Source organism: Squalius cephalus (assembly GCF_949319135.1).
Source record: "Squalius cephalus genome assembly, chromosome: 23".
Taxonomy (NCBI): domain Eukaryota; kingdom Metazoa; phylum Chordata; class Actinopteri; order Cypriniformes; family Leuciscidae; genus Squalius; species Squalius cephalus.
Window position 1 is genome coordinate 22,506,101 of NC_137144.1, and position 18,190 is coordinate 22,524,290.

The 18,190-nt window shown below is 36.0% G+C and overlaps 1 protein-coding gene across 1 annotated transcript in view; it reads right to left on the reverse strand.

Annotated features, from left to right (window-relative positions):
• LOC307151659 (mucin-5B-like) overlaps positions 1 to 13,870 on the reverse strand; it is a 29,296-nt gene extending 15,426 nt beyond the window's left edge. The window contains exons 1-26 of the mRNA XM_079859776.1: positions 13,698 to 13,870; positions 13,544 to 13,606; positions 13,158 to 13,190; positions 9,725 to 9,989; positions 9,204 to 9,318; positions 9,022 to 9,109; positions 8,647 to 8,726; positions 8,290 to 8,500; positions 7,797 to 7,922; positions 7,295 to 7,412; positions 7,071 to 7,209; positions 6,784 to 6,891; positions 6,578 to 6,647; positions 6,366 to 6,500; positions 6,089 to 6,247; positions 5,838 to 5,932; positions 5,611 to 5,740; positions 5,270 to 5,522; positions 4,970 to 5,010; positions 4,736 to 4,833; positions 4,338 to 4,489; positions 3,962 to 4,100; positions 2,831 to 2,938; positions 2,554 to 2,733; positions 2,223 to 2,462; positions 1,634 to 1,790 (exon numbers count right to left, since the gene is read on the reverse strand). Of these exons, the coding sequence (XP_079715902.1) occupies positions 1,634 to 1,790; positions 2,223 to 2,462; positions 2,554 to 2,733; positions 2,831 to 2,938; positions 3,962 to 4,100; positions 4,338 to 4,489; positions 4,736 to 4,833; positions 4,970 to 5,010; positions 5,270 to 5,522; positions 5,611 to 5,740; positions 5,838 to 5,932; positions 6,089 to 6,247; positions 6,366 to 6,500; positions 6,578 to 6,647; positions 6,784 to 6,891; positions 7,071 to 7,209; positions 7,295 to 7,412; positions 7,797 to 7,922; positions 8,290 to 8,500; positions 8,647 to 8,726; positions 9,022 to 9,109; positions 9,204 to 9,318; positions 9,725 to 9,989; positions 13,158 to 13,190; positions 13,544 to 13,606; positions 13,698 to 13,788 (3,394 nt within the window). The 5' untranslated portion in view covers positions 13,789 to 13,870. The remainder of the gene's footprint in view (positions 1 to 1,633; positions 1,791 to 2,222; positions 2,463 to 2,553; positions 2,734 to 2,830; positions 2,939 to 3,961; positions 4,101 to 4,337; positions 4,490 to 4,735; positions 4,834 to 4,969; positions 5,011 to 5,269; positions 5,523 to 5,610; positions 5,741 to 5,837; positions 5,933 to 6,088; positions 6,248 to 6,365; positions 6,501 to 6,577; positions 6,648 to 6,783; positions 6,892 to 7,070; positions 7,210 to 7,294; positions 7,413 to 7,796; positions 7,923 to 8,289; positions 8,501 to 8,646; positions 8,727 to 9,021; positions 9,110 to 9,203; positions 9,319 to 9,724; positions 9,990 to 13,157; positions 13,191 to 13,543; positions 13,607 to 13,697) is intronic.
• Positions 13,871 to 18,190: the final 4,320 nt, after the last annotated feature.

The following is an 18,190-nucleotide window of genomic DNA, read 5'->3' on the forward strand; positions in this document are numbered from 1 at the left end:
TGTCTATATTTGAGAGTTGTTTCTGCTACAGGCAAATTTATGCCCCAAGTTTTTTTTTAAGCTAAAAGATTTAAACTTTTTTAAAGATCATTTTAAATTTATTTTCCGTTTTTTGAAATAGGGCTTATTCACCGTCTTTCCTACATTTATATAGGTGGGCAAACACTTTTTTGTCTCAGTGCATGCATTGTTTTAGTTTGGAAGCGCCACCGCTAGCTTAGCTTAGCATAATGAATGGAATCCTTTGTTGCCAGCTAGCATGTCCTGAGTAAAAGTGATAAAAAAATAAAATAAAAAATAAAATTACTTCTTGTGGCCTGCGTATTCACAACGAGTACAAATAGCAATGCAGATTAAGACTAGGCGATTTCCTAGGGAGAAATTGACTTGGGACTATATTGGGGTGAAGCACTGGCAAAGCACTGCTACTTGGGCGCAGAGATATCACACTCACCACCAGTTCGTGTTGACTCTCATCCTCACGTCCTCAGGCTGTTGAGCGATCGCAACCTCCTCCCCGTCGTTCTATTTCCAAAGCACGCAACTCCTCTTCTGAAAACTCTGGTTCATAGAGGTATGGTTCTGGCTCTCGACTGTCTGAGAAGTCACCCTCTTCGTCTCTCACAAAATCCGCCATGTTCATCGCCATTCACTATGTCTACTGTAGGAAAAATAGCCGGCTACTATTCACGCTGGTATGTTTACGGAAGTTGGGGGATTTCAGGTGTTGTGTGATATCTCTGCGCCCAAGTAGCAGTGCTTCGCCTGTGCTTCACCCCAATGTAGTCCCATGTCAATATCTGCCAAGAAAATCGCCTAGTCTTAATCTGCATTGCTATTTGTACTCGTTGTGAATACGCAGGCCACAAGAAGTAATTCGTTTTTTTTTATTTATTTTTTTTATCACTTTTACTCAGGACATGCTAGCTGGCAACAAAGGATTCCATTCATTATGCTAAGCTAAGCTAGCGGCGGCGCTTCCAAACTAAAACAATGCATGCACTGAGACAAAAATGCGTTTGCCCATCTATATAAATGTAGGAAAGACGGTGAATAAGCCCTATTTCAAAAAACGGTGGAGTGTTCCTTTAATAACATCTATGTGTGGATTTTGTTTCCTTATACCAGACACACATTTTAAATCTCTAAATTTATCATAAAAAACATTTTTAAAACTATGATAAAAATACTCCTAAAGAATTTCATATTTACTGTGTGAAAATGATTTATATATTTCTTTTTACAAACATTTCGACTGTCCCTCATTTCCATAATGACCAATAATATATATATATATATATATATATTACTATATGTATGTTACTATATATATATTTCTATTGTGTCTTGTTTCCAATAAAGTTATATTTTAGTCAACATATGGAAAAACATTTTTTAATTATTAATTGTATTTAAATGTAGTGGTTGCAGTGAAATAAGCTTTAGTAAGACCATTGAGTCATTTTCTAGAAAAGCACTAATAAAGAAATAACAACATTAATTTATAGTGGATGACATGACGTGTTTGTGATAATAAAATAACTTGGAGTACAATAAATGCATTCTTCCCCAAGTACATTGGCTGCAGTGTATGTTTATAGGCAAAATAAATGTCAGTAATATTAAAACTTACGGCAAAAATTTGGCCTCCTCCATGCTACACAAACTCCTTTTTTACGGCATTCAGCAGCATAAGCTGCTACTGTAGTACAGAGACAATCACAGTCACCTCCGCTGTCACATGCACAGGTGTCCCTTACACAGGCATCATAGTATGGGCCAGAGTCCACCTAGAGACAGGAAAGTCAGACACAGAACCTCACGGGTTACCATGATACAGTAGCTACAGTACACCAGGGTATTACACCAGTACACCAGTTCAATTAGGGTATTTAAGTAACTTTTATAAATATGCCTTAGAAAAAAACATTACTGATGTGCATTGTGAGAAACAATGGCACTGACATATTTTAAGATATGCCAGTGCAAGTTAAAACAGCTCAAACATGCATTTTAGTGTAGGACTAGGCTTAAGCCTTGTCTGTGAAACCAGGGATAGATGTATTAAATTAAGTTGTAAAGTACTAAGCAACACACATTAAATACATTTCAGTGATGATTGAGCATTTCTAGGCATCACATAGTGTAGAAAGTCTTGGGTAAAAATTTTAAGAACACAAACAAGGCTTGATTTTGTCCGCAACTTGTTAATTGTTACTTACAGGTGAATGGCAGTCTTTAAAGACAGGGCTCATAATGATTCCACATTGTTTTTCAGCCCAGGAACGCCGGTTGGGATTTGCGTCACAAGGATGCTTCACGTTTGTCACATCTGGGCAGATGGGATTCACCTTCCAGCTATTCCCAAATTCCTCTGGATCCGTCACCACTTCTCCATTGTGCTTCATAAAGTCATTGTTCGCATTTCCATCAAAGTTTCCACACAGTCCACACACCTTGCCCTGCCACAGAGATCATGTGGCTGTTTAGTTGAGTAACTGAACAAAGGGTAGAAGGTTCTTGTGTACGAGTGTACCTTTAAGGAATGCATACCTTTAATTTGGGATGGAGTTGGATCATCACGCTCGTTTTAGTGTCCCAGATCAAATTCAAAAGATCTTCGACTTCTATGACAACATATAGGACCGCAGAATGGATTTTATATCTGTAATCTGTGCCATTGCCTTCAACAACTTTCACTCCACCCTCCTCAGTTAAAATCATCTCGTATCTCTGTGGGATTTGAATAGTTAGTGACACAATACATATTGCATTTTAGGATGCTTTACTAATAAACCTGTGCTGACTCTGAGCTATGAAAGAACCTCACCCCAAAGAACAGATTGATGTTCTTGGAGCAAATAGTGTTGGCGGTGGCGCAGGGGATGTTCTCTGTGACCAGGCGGAAGGAAGGATTGAAGTTTGTACCGCAATAATCCTAGAGGGGTTACACACATAATAAAAGTAGAATAAAGTTCCAGATTATAATGCCTCATATAATTAACCCTCATATGCAGTTCATCTGTCTAATTTATATAAAAAGTTGTGTTTTCCATCAGGGCTGGGTTGAAAATATTGATTTCGCGGTTTTAATCAATTCTCATTTTGATGTACAATTTTCATTCTTATTCACAAGAATCGATCCAAGAGTCTACGTGGTTTTCAGTTGATGTGTGAACAAAACTTCACAAACCAACAAATTGCAATAAGTTTTGTTACTTTTGATATGAGACAAAGTCTCATATTTATTAAAACAATGAATTCCGTTCTATCGCTCTTTAATGTGCTATAATAGATCGCTGATCAAGCAAAGCATCAGTGCGGAGCGCACGTGAACCAGCCACCTCTTCCTCTACTTCTGTTATAGCTTGAAATAAACATGAATTAACATCAGAAGGTATGTTGAAACATATGTTGTTTTTATGTAATCGCTCAGTCAGTGTTTTTACCTCCGAAAGACATCAATACAACAGAGGGTGTAAACAATGTCACGTAACGTAACATTTACCTCAGGAAAGCCATTAACTGACCATAGCTTGATAATTAGCTAGAAAAATGGACACTAAGAGCATTTTGCTAGATATATGCAGGATATTTATTTACATAATTTTTCTTAACCTTTTCTTCAATATTTGAATAAATCCGTCTTGAAAACTTAAAAACAATAAACGTAGAATTGGAGTAGAACGGAGTATATAAAAAAATATTAATATTTTGTTATTGTTAAAAATGCCTTATGTACAATTTAAATGTTTGTATACAAACCACTTTAATATTACAGTAATGTACCAACTGCATGGGTTCCTTTGAGATAGAATTATAAAATTTGTCAATACCCAGCCCTTTTTTTCATATGATTCTTTCATATTATTATTAGTGCTTTTGCAGACATAATAGTATTTGTTAGATATCTATAAATAGATTTTTTTTTTTTTTTTTTCATTGGCACAGTCAAACATACTTGGGCTAAGGTGTGTTCACAGTCTCCATGGAAGGAATATTTCCTGCCATCAAAAGTTTTGAAATGACCTTCACCGTAGATGGTACAGGTGCTGTAGCATGGCTTTTCTGTACAAATCCACATCCCGTTTGTGCATGTGCTGAAATATAGAGAACAATTCACAAATAAATACTGATAGAATGATAGCTTTATTGCAGTTATAGACATTTTTTTTGTATATTTACTTTTAATTAACAGTAAACACACTGGATCATGCTATGTGACATCTACACTTGTAGATGTGTGGCCAAACATTTGACTGGTACTGTAGATGTAAAATGATAAAACAAGCATGGCACTATGATAACATAGGTTATAACAGTTGCGATTGGCTCACCAGGTGTTACAGTCCTGCTGAACTTGGACCCCAGGTGAATAGGTGACTCCATTGTGGGTACAGTTACAGTTTTCCCTCTCCACACACCCACCTTTGCCATCAGCCAGAAGGCCGTCTGGACACATACACCCTGATACACACCCTGTGCTCACCTATTGACAAGACAAATTTGTTAAACCAACTTTTCCCTGCAAACTTCTAATATATTACAAGATTTGCCATTTTATATCATCTATATCAGGGTTTTGCACCATTTAGAAATGGCGTGAGAATGCCTGCATTTGAATTGAAAATAAGCAAACTGGATTTTTTTGAAAGTTCATTTAAATATCAAAACTGCTGTGACTTTTCATTTCATTCATCCCTTTTTTTCATGTATTCCATCCATCCCAACTCACGCAGTTATTTGGGTCTTGTTTCTCACATGTCCTCTGACACTCTGTCCCTTTTTCTCCAGGATATGAGCATTTGAAGAATGTCATCGGAGCCTCACACTCTAAAAACACAACAAGCACATATATGAGATTATTAGCCAAAAATATATGACAAAAAATTAGCCCACATCATACGAGTGATGCCTCAAGTTTGAATTTAGAAGGTGGTAAATTGTGGAAGTACTAGTTTTAGCTCACCTGTTTGACTGGAGCACTGCAATATGCCAAGGTTACAGGTGCTGTATTTGACAAAACAGTGCAAAAATTACTAACAATCCATCATCAAGAGTTAATAATGCAGGTCAATATTGTTATATGGGTGTATGCCTTTGGGACGTGCGACATCTAAAATCATTTTAAACTGCATTTTGCAGCAATTATTATGCTTCTAATTTAAAAAAATATATATTTTTCATTTGGCAGTACAGGGCTGTTGAGTGAAAATGGTAAAGAAAAAAGTGAATGGATACATTATGCATGTTAAACTGCTATTTATACCATTTAGAACCATCTTTGTAGTACACTGCTGATGGCTCTATGACTTGGTTCTCATTGTAACAAGGACACAGGTCAGCATGTACACATCTGCCTTCTTCATTAAGGTATGTTCCCGCAGGACAGACACAGCCGTCTACTGGTGTGAAGGACCCTTGACAGGTGTTGTCATGTACACCGAGAGATCGGCAGGTGCTTCCACAGCTGGTCACTCCGTAAGAGTACTTCATGTTTCCTGGACACTTCAAAATCATGTCTATATAGCAAGAGACAAACAGAGGCTAATTTGAAACAGAGTACACATATAAATATTTGTTTGAATGTGTACTTTATAAAGTTCTCACCACAGGGTTCTGAATCCATCCAGCCCTGGAGAATGACTCCTTTGGCAGCACATGTGTGGGCATAGTTGGACACGGCCGCACACATACACTTCTTAATATCTGCACACTTGCAGGTGTCATAGACGCACCACTGCAGAGAAAAAAACAGATTGAATGCATGCATTAAGGAACACAATTGCACAGTAAATTTCAGAAGAGAAGAGGTTTTTTTTTTAACAAAGACTTACTTGGTAGTACATCTCAGGATCTATTTCTGAGTGACATACGGAAAAGGTCCCATTTGGGTTTGTGAGACGGGAACACCAGTCTTTAGCAAGTTTCTCTACGAGAACAAAAACAGGAGATTTGCTTGTTGACTTTGTTTAGCATGGCAGAATTGAAAATGTTGTGATTTTTTTCTACTATGTCAAGAAAATAATGAAATCATCACTGTAACATGAATATTGTGAGCGTTATTCTTATTTAATGCAGTAAGCACCTGTGTCTATATTCAGGCTGCAGGGGTTGTCAAATGTGATTTCAAGATCTGGACAACCGTTTTTCCAAAAGTTAACAAAGGTGGTTGGTGTGCCCTCTATCATGCCTGATCCAGTTTTAAAGTCGTCTGTTTGGACGTCGTTATAGTTTCCACACAGACCTGAGAGGAACATGGTCAAAAGTAGTTCATTAGAAGTCTATTTCCTACAAATAAAAAATGACTTTTTCAGAAAACAATATACATATTTAAAATCTGCAGTATTTTTTTCCCAACTTACCACTCATTTTCCCTTTCTTTTCAGTGCTGGCTACAATATACAACTGCATGATTGGAGCCAACTGGATCTCTAGACGAAGACTCTTCATATCAGCAATAATGAAGGAGGAAGAGGGCTGGAAGATGCTCACAGGACCTGGGACAAAAAAAAAGTTATTTTTATATATAATGATGACAAAATAAAAAAGTTCCCATTTATTTGTAAAAACCCACCTATGGTAGCAGGAAGCACATATGGACTGATTCTATTCACTGCAACAGTTCCAGTGGAGGAAAAACTAATCTGTTTTATTAGTAGAACATCAAGAAAGATATATTATTATTATTATTAAGACTGTATTATTATTGCTCATAGTAATCAGTATTATTATTAGCAAGAATTAATAAATTATTTATAATTATTTAAACCCAGTACTTACAGTGGTCTCTGAGATGACAAGGGTCACTGAATTTAGACATGTGTCTGTTCGGGTCGGATCACACTTTGCCAGATTTCCCACGACAGCAATATCACTGTCATTAGAGTGCTGGAATAAAAAAAGGACTGTATGAACCTCCAAATTATATATAATGATTCCATATAAATTATAATGCACCCGCTTTCCTGATTTCTAAATAAACCATGTGAATAAATGTACAAGTGAAGACTTTCATTGATCTCGCCCTGACAGAAGATATCTGTGGATCATCTGATATCCTGACAGACCTTAGTGAGGATGTAGTCACAGTTCCCGCTGAAGGTGAAGCTCTTTCCATCATAAGTGGTGACGTGAGACCCTCCCACAACAGAGCAGATTCCGGGACATTCCAGGTATGTACAGGTCCAGTGTCCCGCGGCACACACACTGACACAGAATGGCAGGAGTGTTAGCATGGGGAAATGTATGAAGGAATTTAAATGTGACTAAAATATTTCAATTCAAATGTTACCATTTTTTACAAGCTTGTTGGTAAGAGTCTCCTGACTGATATACTGTGCCATCGTGATCACATGGGCACTGGTTCACAGGAACACAGCCACTCTGACCAATGTCGTCTTTCACGGTGCCTTTACAAAAAGAAAGCCAGACAATTGCGTAAATGTGTTTTCTAGGGCATCAGATATATTTTTTGAGAGCTGATGAGTTCATTTAGAGTCTGTACATGCCGTTCAACAGTCCGGGATCAGTAAGAAAAAGAAATGTATACTTTTATTCAACAAGGATGTATTAAATTAATAAAAAATGACAGTAGAGACATTTATAATGTTACAAAATATTTATATTTCAAATAAATGCTGTGCTTTTGAACTTTATTAATCAAAGAATCCTGAAAAAAAGTAATTGTAACACTATTTCACAATATTACTGTTTTATTGTATTTTTAATATAAAAAATGCAGCCTTGGTGAGTATAAGAGACTATAAACCTTGTCTCCTATTATAAATTTTTACCTTCAGGGCAGAAACAGCCGTCCAAACAGTGTTCTTTACACATTAGACCTGCGTTTGGATCTTTGCAGGTGTTCTTGCACGGACTTCCACACTCCATGTATTGCATGTTTTGAGGACATGACTTTGCTGCTCCACAGAAGAACATATGAAAACATAACAAAATTGTTCCTCTAGATAATTGTATAACATTTGTTATAAGAAACAGAGCATTTTTTCTGTATTTACTTGTCCTACAATGGTCCTGCTAAAAAGCTAACACATCAATGCAGAAAATATAATGTTTCTACTTCAAAAGCGTACTTTTTTATTTGTTTTTTGTGTGTTATTTTAGGCAGTATTAGATATTATTATATAATATATTGGGGGTTTCTTCTTGAAAAGCTTTATTTATTTGTGAGAAAATAAATGTGTTTCATTCTTGAGTGAACTGTTCCCTTAAATTACATTTTTCTCTCCATCATAACTAATTTCATCTTCCAGAAATGCTACTCACGGCAGAGCTGCTCTGTCCTCCATGTTCCTGGTTTTCCTCCAGCATGTGTGCACTGTCGTGAAATCTCCGTGAGTGTGTTGCAGAGACAGTCGTGATTGCCGTAACATCGACACAGGTCGTTCACACAGGCTTCTTCAAATAAACCCATGTCCATCACACCGTGACAGTCGCTAAACCCTGGACTGCTGAGATACTGCTGGCAAACGCTTGTCTAGGGGGAAACAATATATAATTTAAGAGCATTGTCTACTATTTCAATCAGTAAATGGTTGAATTTAATATGGAATTTCCCATTGTTTTATTTTAAGAGGGCACCCAAAATCTGAACAAGAGAACAACATTGATTTTGTCTCATACCTGGTTGCATTGATCAGTGGGTTGAAGTGGAACTTCCTCACAGGTTTCAGCCGAAATTGACACCTTCCATGAGGGCGAACCTGAGAAGGATTCAGATGAACAAGTTACACTAAACCTATCTTTAAGTCAGTGGTTCTCAACCAGGGGGCCTCAACACACTTCCAAGGAGGCTTCAAGATGACACTTGTAAGCCTTTAGGAAGGTAAAGTTGGACCCACTCTTTTTCCATTTGTAAATAATAATAATAATAATTATCTCACTGTTTGTATGGGAGTTTTTAGAGATTCAGTATGTGTCTATTGGTCACTTAACTTGCTGTATTTATCTCTTTATATGAAAATCTAGGCATTAATGAATTCAAGACATCAGGTTTACCGAGAACAGTGATATCATCAGCCTTGTTGCCATTGAAGTCTCCACAGAGTCCACAGGTCTGACCTCGATACTTCTCAGGAAGTTCAATCTGGGGAACATCATATAACAACAACTCTAATATCAGAAGTCTGAGATCAAGCTTCAAGATAAAATGATGTGTGCACAGAGATGTTGAATCATACCAATAGAGAGTTGTCTTCCTCCCAGAAAACAGTCACTCGATGTTTGTTTGAGATCTTGACATTTGTTGAACTTCCCTCGATTTTAATTCCGTTATTATAGGTCGGAACAGACACCCTGTCAAAGCAATTAAAAAAAAAAAAAACATTCAACATTACTGAAAAAAAAAAAAAAAAATGTTTTCCAGTCTAAAATTTCATACACTTAAAATACATTTAGTTGAAATACTGGTTAAGATAAATATTTTATAAGAGAATATATGTTGAATTCGTTTTTTTTTTTTCTAACCCCACTTTTTGATTATTTGATTCATTAAAGCATAAACCTCACAAAATGTAGTTACATTTATGCTTAAAATAAGACATTTATTTACAGATATTCTTAATATTAATATTCTTTCAAAAAAATCAATTATATATTATTGATTTAAATAAATAAAAATACTTAAATACCAGATGAAAAATGCTCATATTAAGAAAATGTATGTGTGTGCTTTTGCTGTATAGTACTCAAATGAACTCACAATTCTTCTCCCATAGTGATGTCGCCATTAGTGATTTTGATGACCGTCCCTTCCAGCTTTATTGTGACTGTGCTAAAAGTGATTGTGTCATTTACAGTCTCTCTTTGCATTTGGATGTTAAAGTCAGAAGCTGTGCTGTCACACATCACCGCCAGAACGTAGTTGCACGTGTCTGGCACTTGAAAGAAATGACCATCAAATGTCTTGAAGTGGAAATTTCCCCATGTACTGCAGACCCTGGACTGATGACCAGGATTCGGTTCAGCTGAATCAAGAGAGAAAATGTATAAATGTGTGATTTGTACTAAATACTTCTCTTGAATACACAATTGAAGGTGAAGTGCATTATTTCTATGCCATTAGTGGCACCAAACAAAATTTGGTTGTGCTAATATTGCTTAAACGTACTAAGCAATGTTTTGATTGCACCACCTACATTTTGAGGGAATAAGCCAAAGAATAACTTAGTTGTCTCTCAAAAAATATTTTAGTCTCCTAAAGTATAAAATGTTGTATAAGCCTACACTAATACTAACATTTTAAAGGAGTCATAACATGAGAAATCAAATTTGCCTTGATCTTTTGAGTCTTTGTATCATTAAAACATCCTGCGAGTTTCATAGCTTAAAACGTTCTCCTCATTATAAACAGAGCCTTTATTTTAATCAAGCTCCAAAAAACGACTCGTTTGGATATTGTGAGATCTGTGATATGCATACATTTGCATATGCCTGCCTCCAGAGCAAGACATTGACGAATAGTTATATAACATCGCACCATAGGCCCTGCCCACTGGCCTACACTGTATGTGAGTGTCGCATCGTGTCAAAATCAAACAGAACCCATTATAATCACAGACGCTGTCTACACTGGATACAGTTTACAGATCTGCTCTCAGTTTCTGACACTTGAGTCTGTCGACAACAGGACAAATGGAAGAGTGAAAGAACGTTCACTTTGACGTGTCCAGTTTAAACAACTTGTTTGCGTCTCTGTATAAGTGGATGGTTTATATTAATGGCATCCCGGATCATGTTGGAGGATTCTATGTTTGTTCGGAGCATTTTGTTTTGAAAACGAGGCACGGTGTAATGGAGAGTTCACAAAGAAACTTTTGTTAAAAGATGAAGCAGCTAAACTGTATTGGATCTGATTGCAGCAGCATCACAAACTGTAAGTAAATGATTTCATAATGCTTTGTCTGTAAATGACGGTTAAATGGATAATGTTTTAATAACACATACTAGCGTGCAATAGCAAGTGGGTGTTTATACTGTTTCCTATGCAATGACATTAGCCAATCATAACAGTGTCCGTTTACTGACACGCCTTAAAAGAGCCACCCCTTAAAAACTGAACATTTCTGACAGAGAGTCAAAATGAGGCTTGAGAATAATTGTTTTTCCGCATGTATACATAGGTGGATTACCCATATGGGCAATTGGGCAAGTGCCCAAGGCCACCACTCTCTTTTAAAACAAGCGGTTCATTCTTAAACGTATTTCTAGCCTATAGGCTATATATACCCTTTCATCAGAACGTTCTAAATTCCCTGAATGTTTTGTTTAAAGTTTATTATTTTCATTATTTTATAAGGGGTTTTTTTGTGGATGCGCGATCTACCGCCAGATTCGAACTACTGCGTGAGCACGTGCGTTTCATTTCAATGAACATATTACACTAGCGTGTCCACTGGCACAGAGTGCTTTTTTTCATTTACTTTCAATCGAAATGAAACTGCCTTGCGATGTTCATGTAGGCTATGTGTGAATGAAGAACCCAACGTCAGACTGACGTCAACATCCGACGTTGGACAGACGTTGGATTTTGGTTGGAAAAGAAAAAACCCAACGTCAGACTGACGTCAGAACCCAATGCCAGACTGACGTCAATATCCGACATTGGACAGACGTTGGATTTTGGTTGGAAATGAAGAACCCAACGTCAGACTGACGTCAACATCCGACGTTGGACAGATGTTGGGTTTTGGTTGGAAATGAAGAACCCAATGCCAGACTGACGTCAATATCCGACGTTGGACAGACGTTGGGTTTTGGTTGGAAATGAAGAACCCAACGTCAGACTGACGTCAACATCCGACATTGGACAGACGTTGGATTTTGGTTGGAAATGAAGAACCCAATGCCAGACTGACGTCAATATCCGACGTTGGACAGACGTTGGGTTTTGGTTGGAAATGAAGAACCCAACGTCAGACTGACGTCAACATCCGGCGTTGGACAGATGTTGGGTTTTGGTTGGAAATGAAGAACCCAACGTCAGACTGACGTCAACATCCGACATTGGACAGACGTTGGATTTTGGTTGGAAATGAAGAACCCAACGTCAGACTGACGTCAATATCCGACGTTGGACAGACGTTGGATTTTGGTTGGAAATGAAGAACCCAACGTCAGACTGACGTCAATATCCGACGTTGGACAGACGTTGGATTTTGGTTGGAAATGAAGAATCCAACGTCAGACTGACGTCAACATCCGACATTGGACAGACGTTGGATTTTGGTTGGAAATGAAGAACCCAACGTCAGACTGACGTCAACATCCGACATTGGACAGACGTTGGATTTTGGTTGGAAATGAAGAACCCAACGTCAGACTGACGTCAATATCCGACGTTGGACAGACGTTGGATTTTGGTTGGAAATGAAGAATCCAACGTCAGACTGACGTCAACATCCGACGTTGGACAGACGTTGGATTTTGGTTGGAAATGAAGAACCCAACGTCAGACTGACGTCAACATCCGACATTGGACAGACGTTGGATTTTGGTTGGAAATGAAGAACCCAATGCCAGACTGACGTCAATATCCGACGTTGGACAGACGTTGGGTTTTGGTTGGAAATGAAGAACCCAACGTCAGACTGACGTCAACATCCGGCGTTGGACAGATGTTGGGTTTTGGTTGGAAATGAAGAACCCAACGTCAGACTGACGTCAACATCCGACATTGGACAGACGTTGGATTTTGGTTGGAAATGAAGAACCCAACGTCAGACTGACGTCAATATCCGACGTTGGACAGACGTTGGATTTTGGTTGGAAATGAAGAACCCAACGTCAGACTGACGTCAATATCCGACGTTGGACAGACGTTGGGTTTTGGTTGGAAATTAAAGTTGGGTTGACATCAGAACCCAACATCATATTGACGTCATACAGACAGATTTTGGTTGGAAATGAAAGTTGTAATAATAATAATAGTAGTAATAATAATAATAACTGAATGTATTATTATGGGCATTCTAGGTGTCAGTGCCCAGGGGCACCAAAGAGTCTTAATCTGCCACTATATATATTTGTTTTTGTGAATTTATTATTTTTACATTATAAATTAACCTCAAGGAATATATATATATAAAAAAATTGCATTTATATTAAAAAGAAAGAAAGAAAGAGTAACATCATACCGGTAGTGATCAGCACACTTGTCGTGGGGAATGCTAAAAACAGAAAAAGACAGACATGTTGTCATTTTTTGTCACATGAAAAATTACATTCACAATATTCTACAATCACACTTTCTACAATACTCTTTGCAAATATAATAAAAATTAAAAAAAAAACCTTAGCTAAATGGTAATAATTTGTCTGTTTGAATTGCATGAATAATAGTTCAATAAATCAATCAAAACTTGAACATGCTTTTTGTGTCATAAGTGTAATATGTATGTCCATTTAGACATATAGTACATAAAGCACCAGTTCTATTTGGTATCTGTTAATAAGTGTTACTTTATAGTTTCTTTATGAATCAATAATTAGTACATCTTATACAGTATAATGCCATATTCACCTGCTGTTGTTGGATAAAGAAAGTCCATAGAATCTGCCGTAGCTCCATAATCGCTCATAAAGTCTTTAAACAAAGAAAGACAGATACAGTCATATTGTGTAGCTAATATTGTGAGTGTTTCTTGCAGTAACTGATCATTTTTTATTTTTCTAACCTGCTTGTACGGACTGCAGCCCCACCAGTAGAACGACCCATCTCAGCATCCATATCTGGGACATCCTCACAGTCCCTGTGGAGACATCCATCCTCAAGAGCTAAAGTGTGCTGTCTGTCAGCACTAGCTCTTTTATACTAGCTCTTAGTTTACTTTGGGACCATCTATTCTGTGATCAGAAGGTGGATCCTATAGGCTTATGCATTATTATGGCATGTTATCTTTCAATTGAATAAGAATAGCTGTGTTTGAGAATAAACATTGTTTATGCAAACCCTGGTGGCAAAAAAACACTTTCTGTCACTCACAACATAGTGATTATCTCTGTTAATATCTCAAATTAAACAAGGATGTGATGGTTGGTTTGACTGTACCAATCTTGGGGGCTCGACAATTTGTAGAGACGCACTGTAGAATTCACGCCCTAAATGTTTACCTTGCATTTATATTTAAGGCATTTGAGAGACCCTTGTGCTTAGTGATCTGCTGGAAAAAGTTTTTTGAAAGTTTTAAAAAGATAATCAAGCATTTTTGCATGTTTACATTTTTTTATTTAAAATCAAGTGGCTTCAATCTCTTCATTTTGACATTGCTTCAAAAATAACTATCATAATACAATAAATCGAATTGTGTTTATCTTGTATGTGTTACTTAACCTATAAAACTAACTTGCGAGATTCATATTATTAATAGTCGTCTTTCTGGATGGTTTGTCATTAAATCCTCTGTAAACACAGCAGGTGTTGTGATGATCGCAGGCGTAATAGTGCAGCTTTAAGCAAAGAGCTTTAAGTCCCATTCACACCAATGACGATAACTAGGCCTATAACTATAAAGTTTTAATAAACCTTCTCATTTTATGAGAATTGGGATGTCCACACCACAACTATAACGATAATGATGCAGAGGAACGATATTTCGTTGGAATCACTTTTTTCAGCTAATGGGTGATAAAAGCCAACAATGACATTCAGTCAGAATCCACCTTTTTTAATGAGCTCATAGCATTTAAAGTGGCAGACAACAAAACTGCAGTGTGCGCATATAATAAACAAACGTTAATATGCGTCGGTGTAATGTTTCGCCACTGAATAAAAAATAAAATAGGCAATTGTAAGTTTACATCTCGCGATTCTGACTTTTTTCTTTAGAATTGCGTGATATAAACTCACAATTCTGACTTTTTTTCTCAGAATTGGGAGATGTAAACTCGCAATTGTGAGTTATAAAGTCAGAATTGTGAAATATATATTCACAATTGTGAGAAAATGTTTCGAATTGTAAGAAGATATAAATTCCCAATTGCAAGTTTATTTCCCGCAACTCTGAAATTATAACTAGAAATTGTGAGTTTATACCTCACAATTGAGAGAAAAAAAAGTCACAATTTTCTTTTAGTTATTTTTATTCCGTGGTAGTATGGAAGCTTGTTTTCGCCAAGGAATAAAAGATAATTCTGACTTTTTTTTACTCACAACTGGGAGTTTAATTCTTGCAATTCTGAGAAAAAAGTCAGAATTGTGAGATATAAACTCGCAATAGTTTGAGTTTATATCTCACAATTCTGACTTTATAACTCACAATTCTGACTTTTCTCAGAATTGTGAGATGTAAAGAACAATTCTGAAGAAAAAAATCGTGTAATTCTGACATTATGCCTCGCAATTACGAGTTTATATGTTGCAATTGCGAAAAAAAAGTCTGAATTGCGAGTTGTCCACTTGCAATTGCGAGAAAAAAAGACAGAATTGCGAGCTGTCCACTTGCTATTGCAAGATAAAAAGTCTCAATTTTAAAAAAAAATCTGTGGCAGAAACAAGCTTCCATAGTTGTGATGTGTGCACATATCATTCGTGTATTTAGGATGGGCACTAAAAAAAAAAAAAAAAGTAAAACATTTTTGAGGAGACACCGAAACAACAAAAGTCTTAAGATTCTTGAGATGGACCCTTCACAGACTGTGATGATGCATTTCCACATTTATGAATCTACATTTATAACACTTTATAATACTTTGTGCTTTATTACCTTAGCATGAAATTACAGAAAAATGGTTAACGCTGCTTAATGTTTCATAAATTATGGCAAATTAATTGCATGGCAAATCTTTCTCTCTGACCAACGTAATCAGTCTCTCAATATTTTTTTTTCCTCTTTTGCAAATTCATAAACGCTATAGTATAGGCTATTGTTGTAGTTTCCATTCACCACTATAGGTTAAATGAGTTTACCCAACTATGACTTCTGCTTTCTAAAAACCCTGGAAATGTAAAAAAAAGCGTCTTTTTTTTAGCTTTTCTTGTTGTTATCGTACTTGATGTCAAAATTTGATGTGCTCACAAATCGCTGTGTTTGATTAATTCAAAATATAAGCTAGGCTGCAATACAAGCCATAAATACAAAAACTTTTATAAGATAGAACAAACATTTATATGACCATTATTTGGTCCACTAGTTAGCATGCCAGCAGAGCTGTGCTATAGGGCATACTATTAAGCCTTGTTGCGGTCTGTTTGACATGTCTGAAACCTAATTCTCTGAAACCTGTTACGATTGATTTAAGATAAGACCTATGTTTGTCACTGCCTCTAGAGACATTTGGATGTTTAAACATTTCCTTTCCATTACCTTGTTGATTCTCTGTCATCATCCCACTTATATTTAAAGTGATGTATGGGGATTAAATGTTGATGCTCACTGAATGCACATCAAGTTCTGTTTTTTTTTAATTTATTATTATTATTACATTTAAAATAATGTTTATATATATATATATATATATATATATATTATTATTATTATTATTATTATTATTATTATTCAAAAAGTAAAAAGTAGGCCATAGTGCTCTAGGCACAAACCCCACAAACATTGTGAAAGTGTCAATAGTGATTCATAGAAACGATTTCTGCCTTCCGAGAAGGTAGGTCTTTTACAGTAATTCCTTCAGGAAATGCAAATCTGGTTTTAAAATGTGTTATCGAAATTCAATCAATTGTAAAGTAAGATGTTCAAACACTCTTAGTTTGCTGATGCTTTTGTTCGGTCCTGAATCATAATGAGTTTCATGATGTCAAACAGATTAACTTGTTGCCACATACATTTACTGTACCAATTGTATTTTACATATAGCCTATAGAAACATATAAAACAATATTTTTATTTATATAAAATAAAAATGCTCCCTCTGTGCAGGGAGCAGAGCTCATTTGCATTTAAAGGGATACACACGCGTTTTTACTGACCCTCAGAAAGGGACAATGCTGTAAAAAAAATAAATGTGGAGTATTTTGAGCTAAAACTTCACACACACACTCTGGGGGACAACAGAGGCTTATTTTACATGTTTAGTCCATTAAAAAAATGCCTATTGAAGTTGTGTCCTCACTTTTTTTAAATTGGGTGACACTTTATTTTAAGGTGTCATTGTTGCAATGTAATTATATATTTAAGTACAATTTAATATTAATATTAATTAATATTATATTAAACTACATGTACTTACTATAGTGTTAGGGTAGGATTAGGGTTTGGTTGAGGGTTAGTTGCATGTAATTGTGCATAATTTACTGTTATTACTAAGTGCATGTAACATATGTACCAAAGACACTGTAAAATAAAGTGTTACCATAAATTGTAACCTTTGTTTTGCATATGGGGAATTACTGTCACCATAAATTAAAAAATGATGATCCTCATTTTTTATGGAATATTGCAGTTCTAATTATGAATAATTAATTTGTACACATTTTTATTTTTTTTACAACATGATCACCGCAATAACAAACCATGATATAATGGACTTTATAGAAAGCCAACATGGCAGTTCCCCACTGCTTAAGTCATGCAGGTCGACACACATACTGTAAAATGTATGATGTATGATAATTGATGCAGTTTAAAGAAGATTTCTGTTGCTGCTACAGGGCGGCACATAATAATGCTTATCATTACACTCAACATATACGCTTATATTCTGTACTACTGGAGACCCAAAATGAGACGTACGTACTGTACTACTAAAAGGAGAAACAAACCACTAAAAGGATTATTGTATTAGATTAAATATTATTTTAAAAATTAGTTGTCTTAATTTGTTGTCAGTTGTTGTAACTACAGTTGTCAACTCCGTCAGTTTTTATCAACTCCCTCAGTATATAACACTGTCAGGAGAAGGTTTCTGTTCATTTTGAAATAAATATTTGATTCTTTTTTTTCCATTGTTAAAATATTTTTAAAAAATCAACAACTGAACTACATGATATTATGCGTGATTTACTGAGAATATTGGTTATATATGTTTAATATTAAAAGGATGGTAGAGAATTAAGGGATTTAAGAACTGGATTGTTCATAATAACCCTAACCCTTTTTAGAGAATGTATTTTTTTCACTTTTACTAAACACCATTATTACATAATTGAAGACTTTACACTGTTGTTTGATGGATCAAATTAAAATAGCACGCTTTTTAATGTGTCTGACGGAGTTGA